We start from the raw sequence: 22,509 nt of genomic DNA on the forward strand, positions 1-22,509 counted from the left end.
CAAAACAAGCCATTAGAATAGGGGGAAAGCTTTGAGAGGATAAAAGAGGTATGAGTAACGAATGTAATTTAGTTCCTAAAGCTTCCAAATGTAATTGTAATCCGGACAGCTCAAAAATCCAGGTCATTCAAGACCATCGGCCATGTTAGTTGACTACGATCTCACAAAGAATGCTCTTTTGTGCAAAAGCAGGCATCCTTGCCAGTGTGAGAAGTATATGAAATGCGTCACTGCACATTCCAAGTGCACACTCTTTATTTACATCACCACATCTGGATTACAATCCACCTGGTGGATGACCCTCACTCTGTCAAGGACCTGGCAGTACTCATTTCTAATCATCTAAGTGCCAGAGCTCACTGTAACAGCATTGCCAAAAAGGCATTAAGAGTTGTTAACCTAATCTTCGAAGCTTCTTTTCCGGTAATATTGTACTGCAAACTAGGGCATACAAAACCTTTGCCGGACCTATTCTCGAATACAGCTCATCTGTCTGGAACCCACACTGCATATCAGACATTAAAACAATCGAGCAAGTCCAGAGGTATTTCACAAGAAGAATCCTCCATTCCTCTGCTTACAACAGATTACCTTATAAAACTGGGCTTAAAGTTTTGGGCTTAGACAATTTAGAAGTACATCGCCTTTGGTCTGACTTGAGCGTAGTACACAAAATTATCTGCTACAATGTCCTACCTGTCAATGACTACTTCAGCTTCAACCTCAACAATACACGAGCACACAATAGATACAAACTCAAGGTATACTACTCCAAACTCGATTGCAGAAAATACAACTTCAGCAACAGAGTGGTCAATGCCTGGATGCACTAGTTAAGGATGCACTCCTTAACTCTGTGGTTTCTTTCCCAAACTCCAAAAACCTTAATCTTAAACTGTCTACTGTTGACCTCACCCCATTCCTAAGAGGTCTGTTAGGGGCGTGCATAAACGCACCGACGTGCCTACCATCCCTGTCCTACTGTCCCCACTTATTCGTATCCATTTCCTCTATACACAATCATGTTTATACTTATATCTGTTATCTTATACATGCCTGGCAAAATAAACAAATAAATAATACATACATAGACATACATACATACATACATACATACATACATACATACATACATACATACATACAAAGTGCGAACTTCATTTGAGTGCGAAGTTCTCTATAGTCCCCTTAGGATTTTCACTACGCACAAAGTTCAATTTTTAGAAAGGTGATAAATCATATACCATACAAAAATATTTAATTTCATGGCTTTGGAATGTTCCAAACCAGGAATGGCCTTTATTGCAGAACTACCACTTGGAGAACAGTTGAGTGACTTACACCTATGGTGGTTTTCCAAGAATTCCAGAAATGATTTTTTTTCAATCTATTCTTCGTATTCCAATTTTTTAGAAAATCGAATTCATATCCGTTCTCTGGAAAAGTCTCCTTTGTCCTTTTAGTATGTGCTGGTTTACACATACAGTATATACTGTAGATATTGCATAATCCTATTAAATAGGATTTGAATATCATTTTCCCTTAGCGGCATTGACTGTGCAATTTTCTAATTGGAAATGAAAGAATGCCAAAAATAAATTTAGCATTAAAAATTCTGCCAAGAGAAAAGCAATACCGAATGACTTTCACAACCTTGGTAATTCTGCACAGTTGCGAGAAGATGCAAACTATTTTACAGTAGTTTCCTCTTCCCTTAGATGATTCTTATGCGATAAAATTTGTTTAGTCTGGTTTCACCTTTAAAAAGAAATCTCGCAAACTTCTTTTAACATGACATATTCCGGTTTTGGTTTTAGAATGAGAGCTAGTTGTGAAACCTTTGCCTTCCCCCACCCCCTATTTTGATCTGCAAAACATCAATTTTTAAAGAAGCATCCCTTTAGTCATCCATTTACATGGTTGTCCTGTTTTTTTTAAATAACTGCTTATGCTTCAGAATGTGAAAATGAAAGCAAGGGAAAGGGACATGTAAATACATGTGCATAGACTTGCATGTTGATGTTGCTTATTGATAGAATTCCTACACTGTCCAACTCTGGAACAATTTGGGGTAGTTTCAGAAGTTATAAACACACTTAATGGAATAGGAATAGGGTGGAGTAGAGTAGGGTAGGGTAGGGTAGGGTGGGGTGGGGTGGGGTAGAGTAGAGTAGAGTAGGGTAGGGTAGGATAGAATAGAATAGAATAGAATAGGAGAAAAAAGAGAGAATAGAATAGAAAAGAGAATAGAAAATAAAATAGAAAATAGAACAGGAACAGGAACAGTAATAGAAAAGAAAAGAAAAGAAAAGAAAAAAGAGAAAAAGAAAGAATAGAATAGAAAATAGAATAGGAAATAGAATAGGAAATAGAACAGGAACAGAAACAGGAATAGAATAGAATAGAAAGAATAGAATAGAATAGAATAGAATAGAATAGAATAGAAAATAGAATAGAAAATAGAATAGAAAATAGAATAGAAAATAGAAAATAGAAAATAGAATAGAACAGGAACAGGAATAAAAGAATAGAACAGAACAAAATATTCATTCTTTTAGAGGGTTGTTGAGGCCACCTGGAGGTTTAGAGTCACCTGAGTAGTATAAATGGGTGTGGAGCCTTCTTGGAACTGTTGAAAGGACGGTGTTGTAGGACAGAAAGGACTGTCTATCTTCAGTCTACAACACAGTGCTTTCAACAGTTTCAAGAAGGCTCAGGTGACCCTGAAGACACAGATAAACCTCCAGGTGGCCTCAACAACGCCCTAAAAGAATGCAAATGACCTGCTGTCTGCAAGGAGTATAAATCCTTCCATTCCCCACCATCCGGTCAGAGCGGAAGAAGCTTCTTGGATGAGAAGCGAAACGTCTTCAAAGAAAAAAAACCAGTAAGTCCAGTTTGAAAAAAAGCACCTTTGGGATAAACTTTCATGAATCTTCCTCAAGAAGCCCAAGTTCACATGGCTGATTCCTTAGGTGTATTCACACATACGGAGAAAGGGAGAAGACTTCAGCTCTAAAATTAATAGATTTTTTTTTATTTTTGCTCAACACACCCGGGGGGGAGGGGGACCCCTCATATTAACCCATTGTACTTACAGGTTGAGCAGACCAGAAGTATTCGCACAACCAACTCAGAGATTAGCTTCAGCTTCTGCTGCACTCTAGTTGCTACAATAGGAACGATGATCTCCGCTGGGACGTAGAACTGAATCGAATAGGTCACAAAAATCCCAAAGGAATAAAGGATCTTGACCATTTGGTACAGCCTGTAGGTGAACAAAACCTATGAATTACAAAGACAGTCTGCTACCAAGAAAAGGAACCCTTGCAAATTGTTACTTGGTGAACTGTCAAAGAATTTTTGCTCCTTCGGTTCACCGTAGGGATGTACGGGTAGTCCTCGACTTACCACCACAATTGAGCCCAAATGTTATGTTGGGAAAGTGAGAAATTTGTTAAGTGGGTTTTGCCCCATTTTGAGACCTTCCCAGTGGTGGGTTTCAAATTTTTTTAGAACCTATTGTGTGGGTGTGGCCTATTTTGTGGGCAAGGCTTGGCAGTCATGTGACCAGGCGGGTATGGCCAACTTGACATCACTCATGCACAATCAGTCACATGACCCCCCCAAGCCATGTGGCAATTTTTGGGGGGACTCCTATGGGTGGGGGGGAGAGAGAGAGGAAAAACCTCCCAAAAATAGACAACTGGAGGATTAAGGGCCGAAATTAGGGAGATCGGAGGAGGCAAGACAGAGGGGAATCCAGTAGGGGAAAGAACCTTGGGAGATTGTACCACTGGACCTCTCCATGCTTCTCAGTTCACCACCTCCACTGACAGGTATTGGACTTGACACTGAATTGGGCTAGGATAGTGCAGGCGGGCAGGCCGGGATGGGGGGGGGGAGCTAGCGACAGGGCCGGGGCAGGCGCTCCGGAAGTTACTTCCGGGTCCACCAGTCGAACCTCCTCTCACTGGTAACCGGTAACTTTCACCATCCGGTTCTCCCGAGCTGGTGCGAACCGGCAGAAACCCACCACTGGACCTTCCCCACTGACTTTGCTGGTCCGAAGGTCGTACAAGGAATCACATGACCCCTGAGACACTGTGACCATTATAAATATGAGTCATTCGCCAAGCTGTTGTGGCTCGCCAGCAGCCAGCGGATCTGGCATCAGATTCGGACAGTGAGGAGGTTGGGGAGGAACATGGACCAGTCCTGGAGGCTGAGGAAGACTCAGCATCAGAGACAGAGGTGGGGCCAAGTCCGTCTGGCAGTTCTCAGCTACCTTCGGAGCTAGACAGCAGTGAGGCAGAGGAACAGCTGGAGCCTGTTCCCAGTGTGTGCATGCACAGAGCTGCCGGAAGAAAAGAACAGCTAAGAAATCAGGGTCAACTTGGGAGCAAAGCCACAGGACGAGGGTGAATGGCTCCTCCCATAGGAAATAAAAGAAGGGCAAAAGGGAAGTGGGCTTTTGCAGGAAACAATTCGTTTGTTCCTTGGTTTCAGGAGTGTGAAGATCTGTCCATGAATCTCAGAGACTCTGTGCCAAGTCCTTGCACAGTAGTACTGCGTTTGGAAAATATTGACATGGCAGTTTTCCAAGCTAGATAAGTTCTGTGGTCATAAATTCACCTTTGAAAGACTGTTTACCAGGCCTTTGCTGAATGGGAATGAGAGGAATTCACATTCGTTTAATAAAAAGGGGTTTTGTCGGGACCAGGAATCTGCTTTATGCTTTTTGGGGAAGCCTAAGTCAGAACACCTCATCTCCACAGGAATTACAATATGTTCCATGGGGAGAGAAGGCCTTTTCTTCTTGGTCCCACCACATGGGCTTCCTTCCTGGAGGGGACCGGTAACATATCCTGCCTCCCGGCTCTAGTGGGCTGGGATAGATGTTACTGGGAATACTCACATCGATTATGGAAAATACTTTGCAATTACAAGGATACTAAAAACATCAAGTCTTAACATGCTTCGACTGACCATCGGTCTTGTGGCAGGTTGAGAGTAATGCTGGCTTTGATTTCGTCCCCAAAGCGTACGTATCCCAGGGTGGCTAATGAAGTATACAAGGTCATCACAATTCCCATGCCAACGTTGAGCGCCAATGGGAAGCGGTCAACTTCTTTCATCCTATTCTGGATGGGGAGGACCTGAAAAAGAGAGGACAGAGCTATGTGAGACGAGAATAAGAGATTTTTATTAAGCTTTTTACAAAACAAAACATAAAAATCAAATTCAACACCCATTCTTCCCATTCCTAGGACGTTTTAATTCATTGATTGATTAAATTCATATGCTGCCTGCCTTGCCATTGAAAATGCTGGAAGAGTTTTATGTCTGAATAGTTTCTTCCTGAAAGTTTCCTGGATGATTAAAATCAACTTTTTTCCCCACTCAGCTGCTGCACACTTTGCAAAAATTACAACCATAGTACAACCTGAGTGTATGAGAATTACCGTATTTTTCAGAGTATAAGACACACCTTTTCCCCCCAAAAAAGAGGGTGAAAATCTGGGTGCGTCTTATACACTGAATTTCTGGCCTCCCGAAACCCTGCCCCCTTCACAAAAATGGACGTGCAGAGGGTTTGGGAGGCCTGCAAAGTGCTCCTGGGGGCTGGGGAGGGCAAAAACAGTGGAAAACAGTTTTTTGCTCATTTTTGCCCCTGCCCTCCCAACTCCCAGGAGCACTCTACAAGGCTCCTAAAGGCTGTGCATGTCCTTTTGGGTACAAAAAACGGACCCGTTTTTGTGAAAAGGGGCCATTTTTTGCTCGTTTTTTTTGGGGGGGGGGCAGGAGCACTTTGCAGGCCTCTTAAACTTTCTGCATGTCCCATTTTTCACAAAAAAATGAGGCGTGCACAGGGTTTGGGAGGTCTGCAGTGTGCAAAAACCTTTTTTAAAATTTACCTCTTCAAAATCTTGGTGCATTTTATACTCCGAAAAATACATTATGTAAGCGACTTCCAAAATAGAGGGGCACAATAGCTCAGTAGTTAAAGACGCTGAACCTGTCATTTGGAAAGCTGACAGCCTGGGTTTGAGACCCAAGCACTGTGCAAAGGGGTGATCTCCTGCTCCTTGCCTCAGCTTCTGCCCACCTACAAGTTCGAACGCATGCAAATGCGAGTAGATTAATAGGTACCACTTTGGTGGGAAGGTAACAGCGTTCCATGTGCCTTTGTCATATAGCCATGCTGGCCACATGACCATGGAAGCGTCTTCAGACAATGCTGGCTCCCTTAGCCAAGAAATGGAGATGAGCACCACACCAAGGACTTCAGACATGACTGAATAGAGAAACTTTTGCCTTTTATCTTTACTTCCAAAATATCCTAGACATCTGAGTCAACTAACTACAGTAGGGGTATCAAACTCAAGGCCAAGGACCAGATCTGGCCCATGGGATGCTTATATCTGGCCCGTAGGCCCCACAGTGTGGGGCCACCATGGAAAGAGCAAAGGAGCGGCCCGCGGTGCCTATGCAGCGAAAATGGATCTCAATGAGCTCCGTTTTCGCTGGCAGAGGATTACAGGGAGCTGTCACAGCCAAAAACGGAGCTCAGGAGCCCATTTTCACTGGCAAAGGATTGCAGGAAGCTGTCGCAGCAAAGAACGGAGCTTGGGAGCCCATTTTCACTGGCAGAGCACTCAGGCCTCCACAGGCGCCCCCAATGCAAGTGACATCAGGTTGTCCATGCTCACTCTGGCCCCAAGGTGAAATACAACCCTGAGGTGGCCCTCAGTGAAATCGAGTTTGACACCAATGGACTACAGTAGCGGTGTTATATTGAGGGCTTGGACCTCTAGATTAATTGCAACCGATTGACCATGGACTGCTCTCCCGACATCCAAAGAGGTTGTGAAAAAGAAGACAGGCAGCTTTCAACAAGCAAAGTCAACGGGGAGGGAGCCAGATTCGCTTAACCAGTGCATGACTCACTTAACAACGGCAGTGATTCGCTTACAACTTTGGCAAAAAAAGATTGTAAAATGGGGCAAAGCTCAGCTAACTCTATTTTGCTTGGCAACGGAAAATGTGTGCTCGGTGGTGTTCGTAAGTCGAGGACTACCTGTATCAGTGATGGCTAACCTTTTCGTCATTGCGTGCCGAAAGCGCGCATGTGCACCTGCACCCATAATACAATGCATGTGCAAACCCCCCCCATGCTCCCCACGAGTGCATGATCTCCCCACGCCCCTCGTATGCGTGCGTAACTTTGCACTCCCCCACGCATGCGCACACAACCCACGCATGCGCCCTGCCCTTCGTGCATCCCATGCACATGCATGCACAAATCCCCCACGCATGTGTCTATGTCTCCCTCATGCATCCCGCCCACCCCCACCCAAGCATGCATGGCAGAGACCCAGAAACCAGTTGGCTGGCGGGAGGTGCACAGTGGAGCTGAGCTTAGGCGACGGCTCACATGCCCGCAGAAAGGGTTCTGTGTGTCACCTGTGGCACACGTGCCATAGTTTTGCCATCACGGACCTCTATCACGACACTGAAAATATGCCAGTCTTATCCACTGCCTTAAAAAGGCTGCCCAAAACCTCTATACAGGGTTGAGACAGCTTCATGAAGGCATATTTTAAATTGAGCCTGGCACTTTCTCTAAACGGTGTCCAACCCCTAGGAGGAAAAAAACCCCACCAAATAAACACACACTTTAGATTTAAGAACCGAACGTATAAAATTACATTAATTTTTGGAGAGCCGCAGTGTGAAATTGCACTGTGACAGCCAATTCCCGCATGTAATTGCACCAACTGAACAATCCTGAACCTCTTCAAACGCGAGAACAATCTCACGTAAGCATCAGGTTAGGTTCTTCAATTGCCAATGGCGCCCAATGAATTTGGGGTGAAGGAAAAACACCAGCCTCCGTGAATAAAAACTATCCTTCCCTAATTGTCCGCAGATTCAATACTTGCTAAGCCTAAAGGAGTTCTGAAGGAAAAACAGGTTTGATGGGATTTGAGAAGAACCCTCAGGGAGATGTCAGAGGACAACAGAGAAGCTGCAGAGAAAGCACTTGCTGGATTATCTATCTATCTATCTATCTATCTATCTATCTATCTATCTATCTATCTATCATCTATCATCTACCTACCTACCTACCTACCTACCTACCTACCTACCTACCTACCTACATGTCTATGTCTATGTCTATGTCTATATCTATATCTATATCTATATCTATATCTATCTCATCTATATTCTAGTGTGTGTGTGTGTGTGTCTATGTTCCAGCATAACTCTGGAACACCTCAAGCAATTTCAACAAAACTTGGTACACAGATGACTTATTCTGTGGAAACAAATACTGTGGGGGTAAGACACCCCTAACACCTCTTGGGTGGGGTGTCCTGTTAAGATGCAGCCTGTTGTGCCTTAAAATGGCTTCTACCGTACTACCTTAAAATGGCTTCTACTGTACAGCGCTGTGGAATTGCCATGGTAACAGCTTCACAGTACCCCACAAGGGGGCTCCCTCTGGTAAGGGGGAAAATCCAACATTAGAAATTGCGACGACGTTCATGGCAGGAGGGTTGGGATAAATAAATAACCGTGCAGCGCCGGGTTATCAGCTAATCCTGTATAAATAAACTTCCTCACTTTCTATGCTGTGGTCATTGCCAAAGGAGAGAAGACAATTGGTTCTTCATACTGGAAAGCTTTACTCAGTAGGAAGAGACTAGTCAAGTCCGGAGTTGCCTCAGCGTGCACAGTTGCTGTGGGCATGGTTTTCCCATTGGTAGCTCTTTGATTAGTCACAGGTAGTCCTTGAATTACAATCATTCATTTAGTGACCGTTTAAAGTTACAAAGGCACTGAAAAATGTGACTTATCACCATTTTTCAGAGTTACGACCTTTGTAGCATCTCCGTGATAGTTTCAAGAAGGCTCAGGTGACCCCGAGGACACAGATAAAATTCCAGGTGGCCTCAACAACTCCCTAAAAGAATGCAAATGACCAGCTGTCTGCAAGGAGTATAAATCCTTCCGTTCCCCGCCATCCAGTCAGAGTTGAAGAAACTTCTTGGATGAGAAGCGAAAAGTCTTCAAAGAAAAACTAGAAAGTCCAGTTGCCCCTTGAAAAAAACGCACCTTTGGGACAACCATGACCTGGATGACTAAGAATCTCCACAGGTAAACCAAATCAAAGATGACCCATCTAATTTCCCCTTCCATAAGTTACGGAAGCAAAATTTGCAGTCACTGCTGCATAAAGCCGGGCTATATGTCCTGAGCTAAAGAAAGAGAGAGAAAAAACGTCTGTGATTTATACCCAAAAACACAACTTCTCTTTATTTCATCAATTTGCTTCCGCAAATATTTACTGTTGCCTAGCTCAAACAACTTTGGCAATTTACAGTAATGAAATTAAAAATAAACACAATCAAGCTAACCATGAAAGTTCTACATATAAATAGCCGCAATTTTTGCAATGATTGGCTCATCATCTACCACTTAAGACAGTTCATGATGATTCTGCTCGTCTTTAGAAGAGGGAATCTACAAGCAAACTGACTCTTGGCCACAAGTTGCAGAGATTTCAACAAGCTCTACTCACTCATTCTCACAATACATATCAAAAAAAGGAGAGCTTTAATCTTATTGCTGCGGCTACCATCTCAAACTTCTTTTGCTGCGGCTACCATCTCAAACTTTCATTTCTCATGAACGTCCTTGAGAGTGCAAGTAGTGACATTAATGCCCCTTCTTCTGTTCTCTCTCTCACACACACACAACAGCCTTTGTGCACAACACACCCAATTCAACTTTTTTCCACCCTTCATGTATGACATAGAGCCGGGATGGCGAACCTATGGCACAGGTGTCCAAAGTGGCACGCGGACCCATGTTGCCTGGCATGCGCGGCATCATCCATTCTTCTTCCAGGTTTCTGGCACGCATGCGCGTGCGACGGTCAGTTGGACTTAATGCATGTGGCAGCTCCGGAAACTGGAAGAACTAGTCTTCCATTTTCCTGCGTGAGCATCAGGGGTGGGTTCCGGCCAGTTCTAACCTCTTCTATAGAAGAGGTTCCACAAATCTACCGTGCCGTTTAGAACCGGTTCCAGCTCCCTCCCCCCGCCCGCACCACGCTTGCCCTGCCCACCGCTCACTGATTGGCTGGCTCACCAATCATCCCGCCCGCCTCTAAGAGTCCTCTCTAAACCTTAAAGTCTTAAAGCTGTCACGTTTGAACACCCCTGGGGTTTTTTTCTAAAGAGTTAGGGATGCAAGGGTCTTGTAATTTGACAGCTTTAAGACTTGCGTGCTTCAAATACCAGAGTTCCTGAGCCAACATGACTGGAGGAGGAATTCTGGGAGTTGATGTCCACAAGTCTTAAAGCTGTCAACTTTGAACACCCCTGGGGTTTTTTTCCAAAGGGTTAGGGGTGCAAGGGTCTTGTAACTTCACAGCTTTAAGACTTGCGTGCTTCAAATGCCAGAGTTCCTGAGCCAACATGACTGGAGGAGGAATTCTGGGAGTTGATGTCCACAAGTCTTAAAGCTGTCAACTTTGAATACCCCTGGGTTTTTTTCCCAAAGGGTTAGGGGTGCAAGGGTCCTGTAACTTGACAGCTTTAAGACTTTCGTGCTTCAAATGCCAGTGTTTCTGAGCCAACATTTTGGTTGCTAAGCAAGAGCGTTGTTAAGTGAGTTTCACCACTTTTTACAAGTTGGCCACGCCCACCCAGTCACAGACTGCCAAGCCACTCCCACTCAGTCACATGGCTGGCCAGCCTCTCCCACCCGGTCACATGGCTGGCAAGCCACTCCCACAAAGCAGGCCACACCTACAGAAGAGGTTCTAAAAAAAATTGAAACCCATCACTAGTGAGCATGCACGCCGGCCAGTTGATCGTCACATGCGCATGCGTGCCAGGAACTGGAAGACTAGCTGGCTTTTGCGCATGCACGCACTGGAAACCGGACGTTCATTTTTGGGCACGCGCATGCGCCCTGGGAATCTCCTCTTCCAGGTTGTGGGCCAGACGAGCATGAATGAGCAAACATTCCCTTTTGGGAACTTGGTGACTTCCCACTCACTTTCATCAGGATGGCCCTAACAGTGGGAATCACATGTTTATAGAATGCATTGCAGAGCAATAAAGGGAAAAGAAAAACATGTTTGAACTTGAGGACTTTGGCAGGTTGTTAACCCCAGCGTAAATACTCACCACTCCTATTCCTTCAAATGCAAAAATAGCTGTGCCAAAGAAAAGGGGATACCTGCTCCAACCAGCCACCAGGATCAGTTTTCGAGGTTCAGATAAACCCTGGGGAGAGAAATCAAAGAGTGGAGATCGGTAGCTAAACCAAATTTTACAACAGTTTCAAGAGCAGCCATTTTTTTCCCCAAAGAAGCAAAGGTAGGCCACCTAATGACCAAAATCACAACCAATGAAGGATATTCTTCATTCATTATAAACCTCCTGATGAGTGGTGCGGTGGCCTAGAGGTGCATCTCTCGCCTCACAATCAGGAGGCTGTGAGTTTGATCCTAGGTAGCGGCAGATATTTCTCTCTCTCTCTGGCCACGTTGAGAATGTATCTGCTGGATATAACTCCGTATTGGTGACAGGAAGGGCATCCGGCCAGTAAATACTCAACTCCATTCAGTTGACCAGACTCCACCCCGCAAGGGATTATAGGGTCATTAAAAGGAGATGATTACAAACTTCCTGACAGTGAGGGCAATTAACTAGGGGAATGGTTTGCCTCCCAGGCTCACAATTGTAACCGTTGCAGTGTCCCATGGTCTTGTGATCCCCTTTTTCGACCTTCTGACAAATGAAGTCGATTGGAAAGCCAGATTTACTTAACAACGGGGTTACTAATTTAACAACTGTAGTGATTCGCTGAACGAGCGCAATTCACTTAACAGATGTTTCCCTTAGCAACATAAACTTTGGCCTCAATTGTGGCAGAAGTTGAGGACTACCTGTACGGAAGTTGTTTATCCTTGTTTTCTTCTCCAGTGAGATTGTTTCCGCCGCCCTTGGCGCTTGCGTGAAGGTACAGAAACACAGGACCAAATTCGCATGAGAAAGGACCAGGGTGTACGGCATGGCTGGCTGGGGAATTCTGGGAGTTGAAGTCCACAAGTCTTAAAGTTCCCAAGTTTGGACACCCCTGGTGTACGGGGTAGAACACAGCCAAATGTGACACTGACTCAAAACAGGGGAGAAATCCTTCCTACTCAGTCTGGAGTTCGTTCCTGACCGGCTCAAGGTTGACTTTGTCACTGCGTTAATTGGTTTGCCAACTTGTGCTTATATTCTGTGTTATACAGCAGACTGAACTATTTCTTATCTGACAATGATTAGTGCGCATGTCAGACATAATACGTCACACATTCTTTTACTTTCCTTCTGATCTTCCGTTCGCCTACCAAGAGGGTGGGCAACATAACTCTGCAGAGATGCAGTTAATTGAGTTAGCAAAGTTTTGTATTTTTATTTTATTTTATATTAAAGTGTTTTCATTTGAATATGCTTCGGGTTTTATTTCTGCTTATTCGGAAGTATGCTATACGGAATGCCAAGATCCTCGCCTCCTTAATTCAGGGTGGAAACCCCCCCTCTTGACAGACTTAGCCTTCCATCCTTCCGAGGATGGTAAAATGAGGATTGTTGGGGGAAAACTCTGTAAACTGCTTAAAGACGGCTGTAAAGCACCGTGTGTCTGGGTTCCAAGTAACAACCCCCCCCCCAAACTAAAGAAGACACCAAGGCTTGAGGTTCCTCAAAGTTCCATTCTTTTAAAGAAGTCATATTGGCACATCTGGGAAAACCCGAAACTGAAAGCTTCCAGGTTTTCCCCACCCAAGTGAAAGTCCAAGCCCCTGCCCACCACTCATATGTCCATCGCATGGCCCAATCAGGCACCGTCCCAACGGGAGATGCCTCCCAGCCACACCACTAGAGGTGCCGGGCAAAATGTCCTTGACTCTCTGAGAAAGGAATGTTATTCAGACTACAGTATATATCTCCCATACTTCATATAATCCCCGCCCACCCCATTTTCCCACAGTAGAAAATATGTTGGGCCTGAAGGCCCAATGGAAAAGATGGCTTCCAAATTCAAATTCAAATTCAACATCCATTCTTCCCATTCCTAAGACATTTTAATTAATTGATTGATTAAATGTGTATGCTGCCTGCCTTGCCATTGAAAATGCTGGAAGAGTTTTATGTCTGAATAGTTTCTTCCTGAAAGTTTTCTGGATGATTAAAATCAACTTTTTCCCCCCACTCAGCAGCGGCACACTTTGCAAAAATTACAATCATAGTACAAACTGAGTGTATGAGAATTACCGTATTTTTCGGAGTATAAGATGCACCCTTTTCCCTCAAAGAGGAGGCTGAAAATCTGGGTGCATCTTATACACTGAGTACAGCATTTCTGGCCTCCCGAAACTCTGCCCCCTTCACCAAAATGGCCGTGAATAGCTTTTAGAAGGCTTTCAAAGAGCTCCTGGGGGCTGGGGAGAGCAGAAATGAGCAAAAAACAGCCCGTTTCCCCCCTCCAGCCCGCAACGGGCCATTTTTTACTTGTTTTCTCCCTCCCGCCCCCCAGGAGCACTCTACAAGCCTCCTAAGGGCTATGCATGCCCTTTTTAAAAAAAAAAAATGGGCCCGTTTTCATGAAAAACTGGCCTTTTGGGGAGGTTTGTAGAGTGCAGAAACTTTTTTTAAAAAAAATTCTTCTTCAAAACCTTGCTGCGTCTTATACTCCGGTGCGTCTTATACTCCGAAAAATATGGTAAGTCTAAGTGCTATTGCTATTGCTACTCACCTCTATAACATAATGATAAATAATGATCAAGCTGACAGCCATGGCTACATTTGCCAGGAATGAGAACACAGACAGATGCCTGAGATCCCGAATGAAAACCCAGAGGATGACAAACGGAAGAAAAAATAACATGTATATCCTCAGATCGATGGTCCTTCTGTCCGAGGGGCCAGCGGGCACCGTGGTATTCGTAGCATACGATTTCGTTTGAGCGTATCCTTCACAAACCTGCCGTAAATTAAGCAAAGAGAAAGAGAGAGAGAGAGAGATTAGCACATCTAGCATTCTGAGCACCAAAGGAAGTCCTCGTTTTGTGACTGACTCGCTTAACAACCATATGAAGTAATGACGGTAGTAAAAAAAAAGTTTTGCAGCCATGCTTTGATTTGGATGCGGAGGGGTTCGTAGGCTGGTTGTAGGCCAATGTGTCTGTTGATGGAATTGCTTGTGGCGCACTAGGCTTCGATGAACACACAAGTGTGGCGGGTGCTAGCGTGACCGATGATTTTTGTTTTTGCTCCAATCAAACTGGTGCTAACCCTAACCCAACTCCTACCCTCAAAACAACACTATAGAGCACTGCGCACCAGAACAACTAGACACAAGAATGTTTTTTCCCCGAACACCATCACTCTGCTAAACCAATAATTCCCTCACCACTCTCAAACCATTCACTAAGGCTGCATTACTATGACTATTAGTCTTCTCATTGTTCCTATCACCCATCTCCTCCCACTTATGACTGCAGGACTGTAACGTTGTTGCTTGTATCCTTACGATTTATATTGATTGTTTCCTACTATGATTTTGATTGCTTACTTGTACTCTATGACTATCATTAAGTGTTGTACCTTATGATTCGTGACAAATGTATCTTGTCTTTTTACGTACCCTGAGAGCATATGCACCAGAGACAAATTCCTTGTGGGTCCAATCACACTTGTCCAATAAAGAATTCTATTCTATTCTGTTCTGTTCTGTTCTGTTTGGTGTCAGTGTGGGTAGAGACACATTGACCGACAACCAGCCTATAAACTCCTCAGAATCCGAATCAACCACACAGCCAACCAGAGATAGCACCAACCCTCAACCAATCCATGCAAACCCACCACCACCAGCAATTCACCTCCCAATGACCTTGACGTAAAATAATCTCATCACAAGACCCATCATAAGACCCTTGTGCCTTGTGAAGAAGGACTGGGCTCTCTCTTCCTGAGTAGTTGGGTCAGTCTGTGCTGTTCTCACCTACTCTCCACTCTCCATGCTCGAGGATCAGGAGGGGGTGGTCCTTGCTCATCACCTGAGCTCTGTCTCTCTTGCTCACTACTTAGCCTCTCCGGGTCATCATGCCCCCCTTCCTCCCTACCCACAAGCCATCCCAATCCTGAAAGGCCCTGGCCTGACAGCGCCTGCTCCTCCCCATCTTCCTCCCAAGCCAACGAAGCCGCCCCCTTGATCTCTCCTTGCTCCAGTTCTGGCTCATCTTTCTCTGCCAATTCAGGCTCCTATGGGGCATGACAGACACTGACATCCCCTAAACTCAGGGGTGGATTCCGGCCAGCTTTACTGCCGGTATGTCCGTGCACGCGCATGCGCAATTTATTTGAAATTGTTCTGTGCATGTGCAGAACTCAAAAACAAGATGGCGACAACGACGGCGGCAACTGGGGAACTGGTTTAGGGGCGTGGCAGGCCTGGGTCACTGCCAGTTCCAGCAACCCATGCGCCGTACCAATACCGGTTCGGCCGAACCTGGCTGAACTGGTAGGAACCCACCACTGCCTAAACTCCACTGAAGATGTTACCTAGCCTGGTAACAAAACATTGAGAAGCCAACCCACAAGCTCAGAGACCAAACCTTCACCCTCAGACAGGAGTTTCCCAGTAGTATTTCAATTCTCCCATATTAAAATCCAAGATTCACACAAGAAGAAGTATGAACATGGTAAACTGTCTTAAAATGGTAAAGGTTTCCCTCGCACATATGTACTAGACGTTCCCGACTCTAGGGGGCGGTGCTCATCTCCATTTCAAAGCCGAAGAGCCAGCACTGTCTGAAGACATCTCTGTGGTCATGTGGCCGGCATGACTAAACACCGAAGGTGCACGGAACACTGTTACCTTCCCACCAAAGGTGGTTCCCATTTTTCTACTTACATTTTTACATGCTTTCAAACGGCTAGGTTGGCAGAAGCTGGGACAAGTAACGGGACCTCACTCTGCTAAACGGCGCTAGGGATTCGAACCACCAAATTGCCAACTTTTTAGCCACTGAGCCACCACGTCCCTTAAAACTGTCTTACATTTCATTAAAAAAGGAGGGTGGTGGTGTTTGGCTTCATAATCTGTTGTGTCTGTTTTAGGGATTTTTAAAAAAATTATATTTATTTAGCTTTGTACAGTTCTTTTAATTGCATTTTAACCTCCTCCAAACTGTACATATTTAATATTTAATATTTAATTTTTTATTGTATTTTTGTGATATTCTCTATGGACTGTACACCGCCCCGAGTCCCTTCTGGGAGAGGGGGCGGTCTAGAAGCACAAATAAATTGAAATTGAAATTGAAATTGAAATTTCCTTTAAGATCTTCCTCCAAGCTAGAAAAAAAAAGATAATACTTTGCCCGTAGGAACAGAGATGACTGCTAGGAATAAGAGAACCAATTCAAAGTCTCCTGCAGTTTTGTCCAATGTTAATCACCCCACCAGAAAAAAGAAAGAAAGAAAGAAAAATGAAAACATTTTGGACCATTCAATCTATTCTCTATTAAACCACAGGGATAATAGGGTTGCTCCACAGGGTCTCCCTAATAATTACCTGAAGTAATCTGAACAACTATTTGATTGTGGGAAATATTTTATGGCATAAACATCTGGTATTATTTGGCAGGCACTATATGCTATTAAGGCTCTTGGGGATCCCACTGTTTTTCATTACGATGGAATAGTAAACATTATTAGCCAGGATTTTGCATTAGGCCTAACAGAAGGTCAGGGTAAAAGACAACCTGCTAGCAAGGAGATAAATTAATTTTTTTATTTCATTTTATTTCATTTTATTTCATTTCAATTCAATTTATTTAATTTATTTTATCATTTCATAATTGTATTTTCTTTATTTTATTTTCTTTATTATTTTATTTATTTTATTTATTTTATTTTATTTATTATTATTTTATTTATTTTATTAATTATTATTTTATTTATTTTATTTTATTTATTTTATTTATTTATTTATTTTATTTTATTTATTTTATTTATTTTATTTATTTTATTTATTTTATTTATTTTATTTATTTTATTTATTATTTTATTTTTTATTTTATTTTATTATTATATTATATTTATTATTTTATTTTATTATTATATTATTATATTATTTTATTACTTTATTATTATATTATTATATTATTTTATTATTTTATTTTATTTTATTTATTATTTTATTTTAGAGCTGGCAGCAAAGTCGGACAGTAAGCAGGTTGGGAGGGAACATGGGCCAGTCCTGGGGGCTGAGGAAAACTCAGACGAGGGCTCTGTGTCGGAGGTAGAGAGGGAGCTAGACAGCAGTGAGGCAGAGGAACAGCTGGAGCCTGTTCCCAGTGTGTGCATGCGCAGATCTGCCAGAAGACAAGAACAACTAAGAAAGCAGGGTCGACGTGGGAGTAAAGCTACACCTTGGAGGTGATTGGCCCCTCCCATAGGAAACAAAAGAGGAGCGAACGGGGAGTGGGTTTTTGCAAGAAACAATAAGTTCCTTCGGTTGTTTCAAGAGTGGGAAGTTCTGTTTGTGACTTTAAGAGACTCTGTGCCAAGTGTTGCCTTGCCCTGCGTTTGGAAACTAGTTATCTGGCAGCCCGCCAAGCGAGATAAGGTTCGTGTTGATAAATATTCCTCTGAAAGACTCTTTGCCAAGCCTTGCTGACTGTGAATGAAAGGAATTCACAGTCGTGTAAATAAAAGGGCTTTTGCCGGGACCCAGACTCTGCTTCTTGCTTGTTAAGGAAGCCTGGGTCAGAACACCTTCTACCTTCCCTAGGATCACAGCCTTGTCCAGAGAGCTGGGCTTTCTCATACAGGTAGTCCTTGGCTTGTGACCACAATTGAGCCCAGAATGTATGTTGCTAAGTGAGAAATTTGTTAAGCGAGTTTTGTCCGTTTCTTGCCCCATTTGTTAAGTGAATCACTGCAGTTGTTAAATTAGATTGTTAAGTGAATCTGACTTCCCCGATTGATTTTGCTTGCCAGAAGATCGCAAAAGGGGATCACCCGATTCCGGGACATTGCAACCGTCATAAATCTGAGCCAGTTGTCAAGCATCTGAATGCAAATCACCTGACCCTGGGGATGCTGAAATGATCACGTGTGAAGAATGTCACTGTCATAAGTCACATTTTTAGTGCCATTGTAACTTTGAACGGTGACTAAATGAACCGTTGCAGGTCTAATGCGTCCGACGTAAGATAATTTTAGTGCTAGTCACTTGTGCCTCAAGTGAAAACTTTTGAGTCAATTTGTTTGACGATCCACTGGATTATTTCCCTGACTATCTACAGTTCTCTCAGGATTTTTCTCCAACATCAAAATTCAATTCTCTCTTTATCCCACTTCTTCGAAATCCACAAAGGAGATTTTATCCTTTACTGTAGTGTCATTGTTTCAATTAACAGAGGGCAGCGTTTCAAAATTGCATTCGTTACTTGAAGGGATGCAAATTATCATCTTTAAATGTTTTAATTGCTTTATCCTGCAGCATGCATAGATCTCTTAGATAGGAGGTCTTATCGCTACCAAGGAACAGTGCTATTGCCATTTGTCTTCCTACATACACAGATGCTTTATGCCAGGGGTGTCAAACTAAAGGCCCGAAGGCCGCATCCAGCCCATGGGGTGCTTAGATCTGGCCCATGGGGACATCCTGGAAACAGCGAAGGACCAACCTGTGGCACCTCTGCCAGTGAAAACGGAGCTCAGGTGGGCTGCGCGGCCCACCCAGGCTCCGTTTTCGGCTGTGACAGCCTCCTGCAAGCTCCGTTTTTGCTGGTAGGGCCACCACAGGCACCCCCAACACGAGGGACGTCAAGCTGGCCACGCCTACCCTGGCCACGCCCATCCAGCCCTCTGAGGTCAAACACAACCCTGATGCAGCCCTCAATGAAATCGATTTTGACACCCCTGCTTTATGCTACTTTGTCACTTTATTTTTACTAGCGTGTTAAAATAGGACTCAAGATAGGAAGAGTAAAAGAATCAAACCGGAGGCATTAATAGCTAAACTGACCATCTCTCAGTGAGAGATAGAGACCATAGAGACTGGAGGCCACCATGAAAGAAAATCAAGACAAGGTTGAATGAATCTTCCAATACAATTAAAACAAGAATATAGCATAGTGCCGTGAATGGCGAACCTATGGCACACGTGCTGGAAGTGTCACACAGAGCCATCTTTCCAGGCACGCCAGCCGTTGCCTGTTGCTCTTCCAGGTTCCAGCACGCATATGTGCGCTCATCAGCTGGTTTTTGCGCATGCGTGCAAGCCAGAAACCGGAAGACCAGGTAACCAGTGCGCATGCTGGAAACTGGAAGCTTAGCTTCTCGGCACGCGCATGGGCACCGGGGAGTTGCTCTTCTGGTTTCCAGCACTCTTGCATATGCACACCAGGAGCTGCTCTTCCAATTTCCAGTGCTCTCCTGTACGCCAATGATGGATTCCAGATCCCGTTCCAACCGTATCACATGGACGCGCGCAGCGGCGCATGCATCTTAGTGCCTCCGCAAGCCTCCATGATGCTCCAGCTGCTCAGCGGAGCGTCACACAGGCGCTGTATGCGCCATACGCGTGCACAGAAGAGCTGAAGATTTAAAAGACTAGTAAGGAGCTCAGGTGGGCGGGTGGGCCCTCTGGAGCACTCTACCGGAATGGTATCCTACTGCCATACACACACTCTCCGTGCCAAAAAAAGTGTGCTCCCATTTCAGCACTTGGTGCCGAAAAGATTCGCCAGCACTGGCATAGTGTAATGTGTGAACCAGGCCACATGGACTATGCTAATCTATGCTGATCTTACTGTTTTATTTGTGTGTTATGTGTGGAAAAAAAATAAACCTGCTTTTCTCAGCTTGTCACCCACCGGGAAAACATATATCTGGGAACTGCTGTAGCAAGATATATGAAGGCAACATGAGAAAATCACGAAGGAGTATTAAACAGCACAAAAGGACCACTGAAAATCAGGAAGGAGTATTAAACACAAAAGGATCGCTGCAAGGAATACAAGCTTTCTTGGTTCTGAGTAAGAGCTACGAACTTTAAAATAAAAGAGATGGATCATGACCTAATAATTGGTTATCCCGACTAACCTTACAATACAATAGCAGAGTTGGAAGGGACCTTGGAGGTCTTCTAGTCCAACCCCCAGCCTAGGCAGGAAACCCTATACCGTTCCAGACAAATGGCTAACCTTCTTATATACATGTGGGGTATTTTTTTGTTTTTTGTTTGCAGGTGAAGATGCAGCTTTTACAAGAAAATAGAATTAACAGCCAGCATCTGAAAGAATAGAATCCATTGGGCTCCCCCTACTGTTGAAAATGAGTATCTAGATCGGGTCCCCAAACCAATTTAGATTTTTAGCGAAGGAAGTGGGAAATTTTCATGTTTCAAGATCACGCTACTAACGCTTGGCGATTTTTGTTTTTGCAAAATTCCACTTGGGTATTTATGTATACGATTTAGAGGCCACATGAGTATCAATGACTGGCTGGCTTATATTCATATATATTTTATGTTTATGCTTCTTTATTCGTATCTCACCTTTATTATTGTTTACAAATAACTCAAGGCATTGAACATAGAGAGAGAGAGATTAACAGAGTTGGAAGGGACCTTGTAGGTTAGAACAATTAACCAGTGGAACAACTTGCCTCCAGAAATTGTGAAAGCTCCAACACTGGAAGTTTTAAAGAAAAGATTGGATAACCATTTGTCTGAAATGGTATAGGGTATCCTGCCTAAGAAGGGGGTTGGACTAGAAGACCTCCAAGGTCCCTTCCAACTCTGTTATTCTATTCTATTCTATTCTATTCTAACTAAGCGAACCAATTAGAACCATGATGCATCTTTTAGAAATTTGGGCCACTCCTTTCTAGGAAAGCTAGAAGCTTTTGAAGAGCAGTCAAGGACATTTAGAGGAGAATGAAGCAGTATGAAGAAAAACCACAGATGAGATGCAAAGGGGGCAAGGACATAACCACCTCCAAACAACATTTGTTGTACTTACTTGTTTCATATTTTCAGCTAAGAATACGAAATAAACACTACAAAAGCCCAACTGGGTAACCACAAGGAAGAAGTCAACGACACATCTAGGAAACATAATGAGAGGGAAAAGTTTTTAAGTTAGTTGTGGCCTTGGCAACTGTTGTAGTCTGCCAGCAGCTAGCAGAGCTGGCAGCAGATTCAGACAGTGAGGAGGGTTGGGGAGGAACCTGGGCCAGTCCTAGAGTCTGGGGAAGGCTCTGACGAGGGCTCTGTCTCAGAGGCAGAGAGGGAGCCAGAGCCATATGCCAGTTATCAGCTGCCATCAGAGTCAGCCATCAGTGAGGCAGACGAACAGCTGGAGCCTGTTCCCAGTGTGCGCACACGCAGAATTGCCAGACGAAGGGAACAGCTAAAGAGCAGGGGTCGACTTGGGAGTAAGGCCATAGGTGGATGATGAATGACCCCACCCAGAGGAAATAAAAGGGGAGTGGAGTTTGCAGGAGACAATTAGTTCGTTTAATTGGTTTGTGACTCTCCAAGACTCCTTGCCAAGTTTTGCAGATATCGGCCTGGCAGCCCTCCAAGCCAGATAAGGTCTGTGACTGTAAATCCTCCCTTGAAAGACTTTGCTGGATGTGAATGAGCAGAATTCACAGTAAATTAATAAAAGGGGTTTTTGTTGGGACCAGGAGTTTGCTTCATGCTCTTGGGAAGCCTCGGTCAAAACAGCAATACAGTAAAGCAACGATCATGAAAATACATCAAATGCATCAGAAGACATAGGTACACTGAAAAGATAATCCTTTGAAACAGTGCTTACTGATTTGTTTTAAAGGCATCTATTGGTTTATATCTCCAATAGATCAGTTAATACTCTTTTTTAGATGGCCTCGTTTCACCCTGCCTTGGATTAGCAGATTTCACCCGTTTCACCCTGCCTTGGATTAGCAGATGATTAGGGGACTGGAGACTAAAACATATGAAGAACGGTTGCAGGAACTGGGTATGTTTAGCTTAAGAGAAAGAAGGACTAGGGGAGACATGATAGCATTATTCCAATATCTCAGAGGTTGCCACAAAGAAGAGGGAGTCAAACTATTCTCCAAAGCACCTGAGGGTAGAACAAGAAGCAATGGGTGGAAACTAATCAAGGAGAGAAGCAACTTAGAACTGAGGAGAAATTTCCTGACAGTGAGAACAATTAATCAGTGGAACAGCTTGCCTCCAGAAGTTGTGAATGCCCCAACACTGGAAGTCTTTAAGAAGATGTTGGATAGCTATTTGTCTGAAACGGTATAGGGTTTCCTGCCTAGGCAGGGGGTTGGACTAGAAGACCTCCAAGGTCCCTTCCAACTCTACTATTGTATTATTGTATTGTATTATTATTATTTATGCAGGTTATTCAAACAAAATTGA

At 43.9% G+C, this 22,509-nt stretch overlaps 1 protein-coding gene across 3 annotated transcripts in view; it reads right to left on the reverse strand.

Moving 5' to 3' along the window:
* SLC36A4 (solute carrier family 36 member 4) overlaps positions 1–22,509 on the reverse strand; it is a 54,370-nt gene that overhangs the window by 9,650 nt on the left and 22,211 nt on the right. For all 3 annotated transcript variants that reach the window (XM_081950707.1, XM_081950709.1, XM_081950708.1), the window contains 5 exons: positions 21,113–21,197; positions 13,828–14,055; positions 11,208–11,306; positions 4,990–5,159; positions 3,099–3,268 (listed from right to left, as the gene is read on the reverse strand). In XM_081950707.1, the coding sequence (XP_081806833.1) occupies positions 3,099–3,268; positions 4,990–5,159; positions 11,208–11,306; positions 13,828–14,055; positions 21,113–21,197 (752 nt within the window). The remainder of the gene's footprint in view (positions 1–3,098; positions 3,269–4,989; positions 5,160–11,207; positions 11,307–13,827; positions 14,056–21,112; positions 21,198–22,509) is intronic.

This window comes from Natrix helvetica (assembly GCF_964273705.1).
Source record: "Natrix helvetica genome assembly, chromosome: 4".
NCBI classification, from domain to species: domain Eukaryota; kingdom Metazoa; phylum Chordata; class Lepidosauria; order Squamata; family Natricidae; genus Natrix; species Natrix helvetica.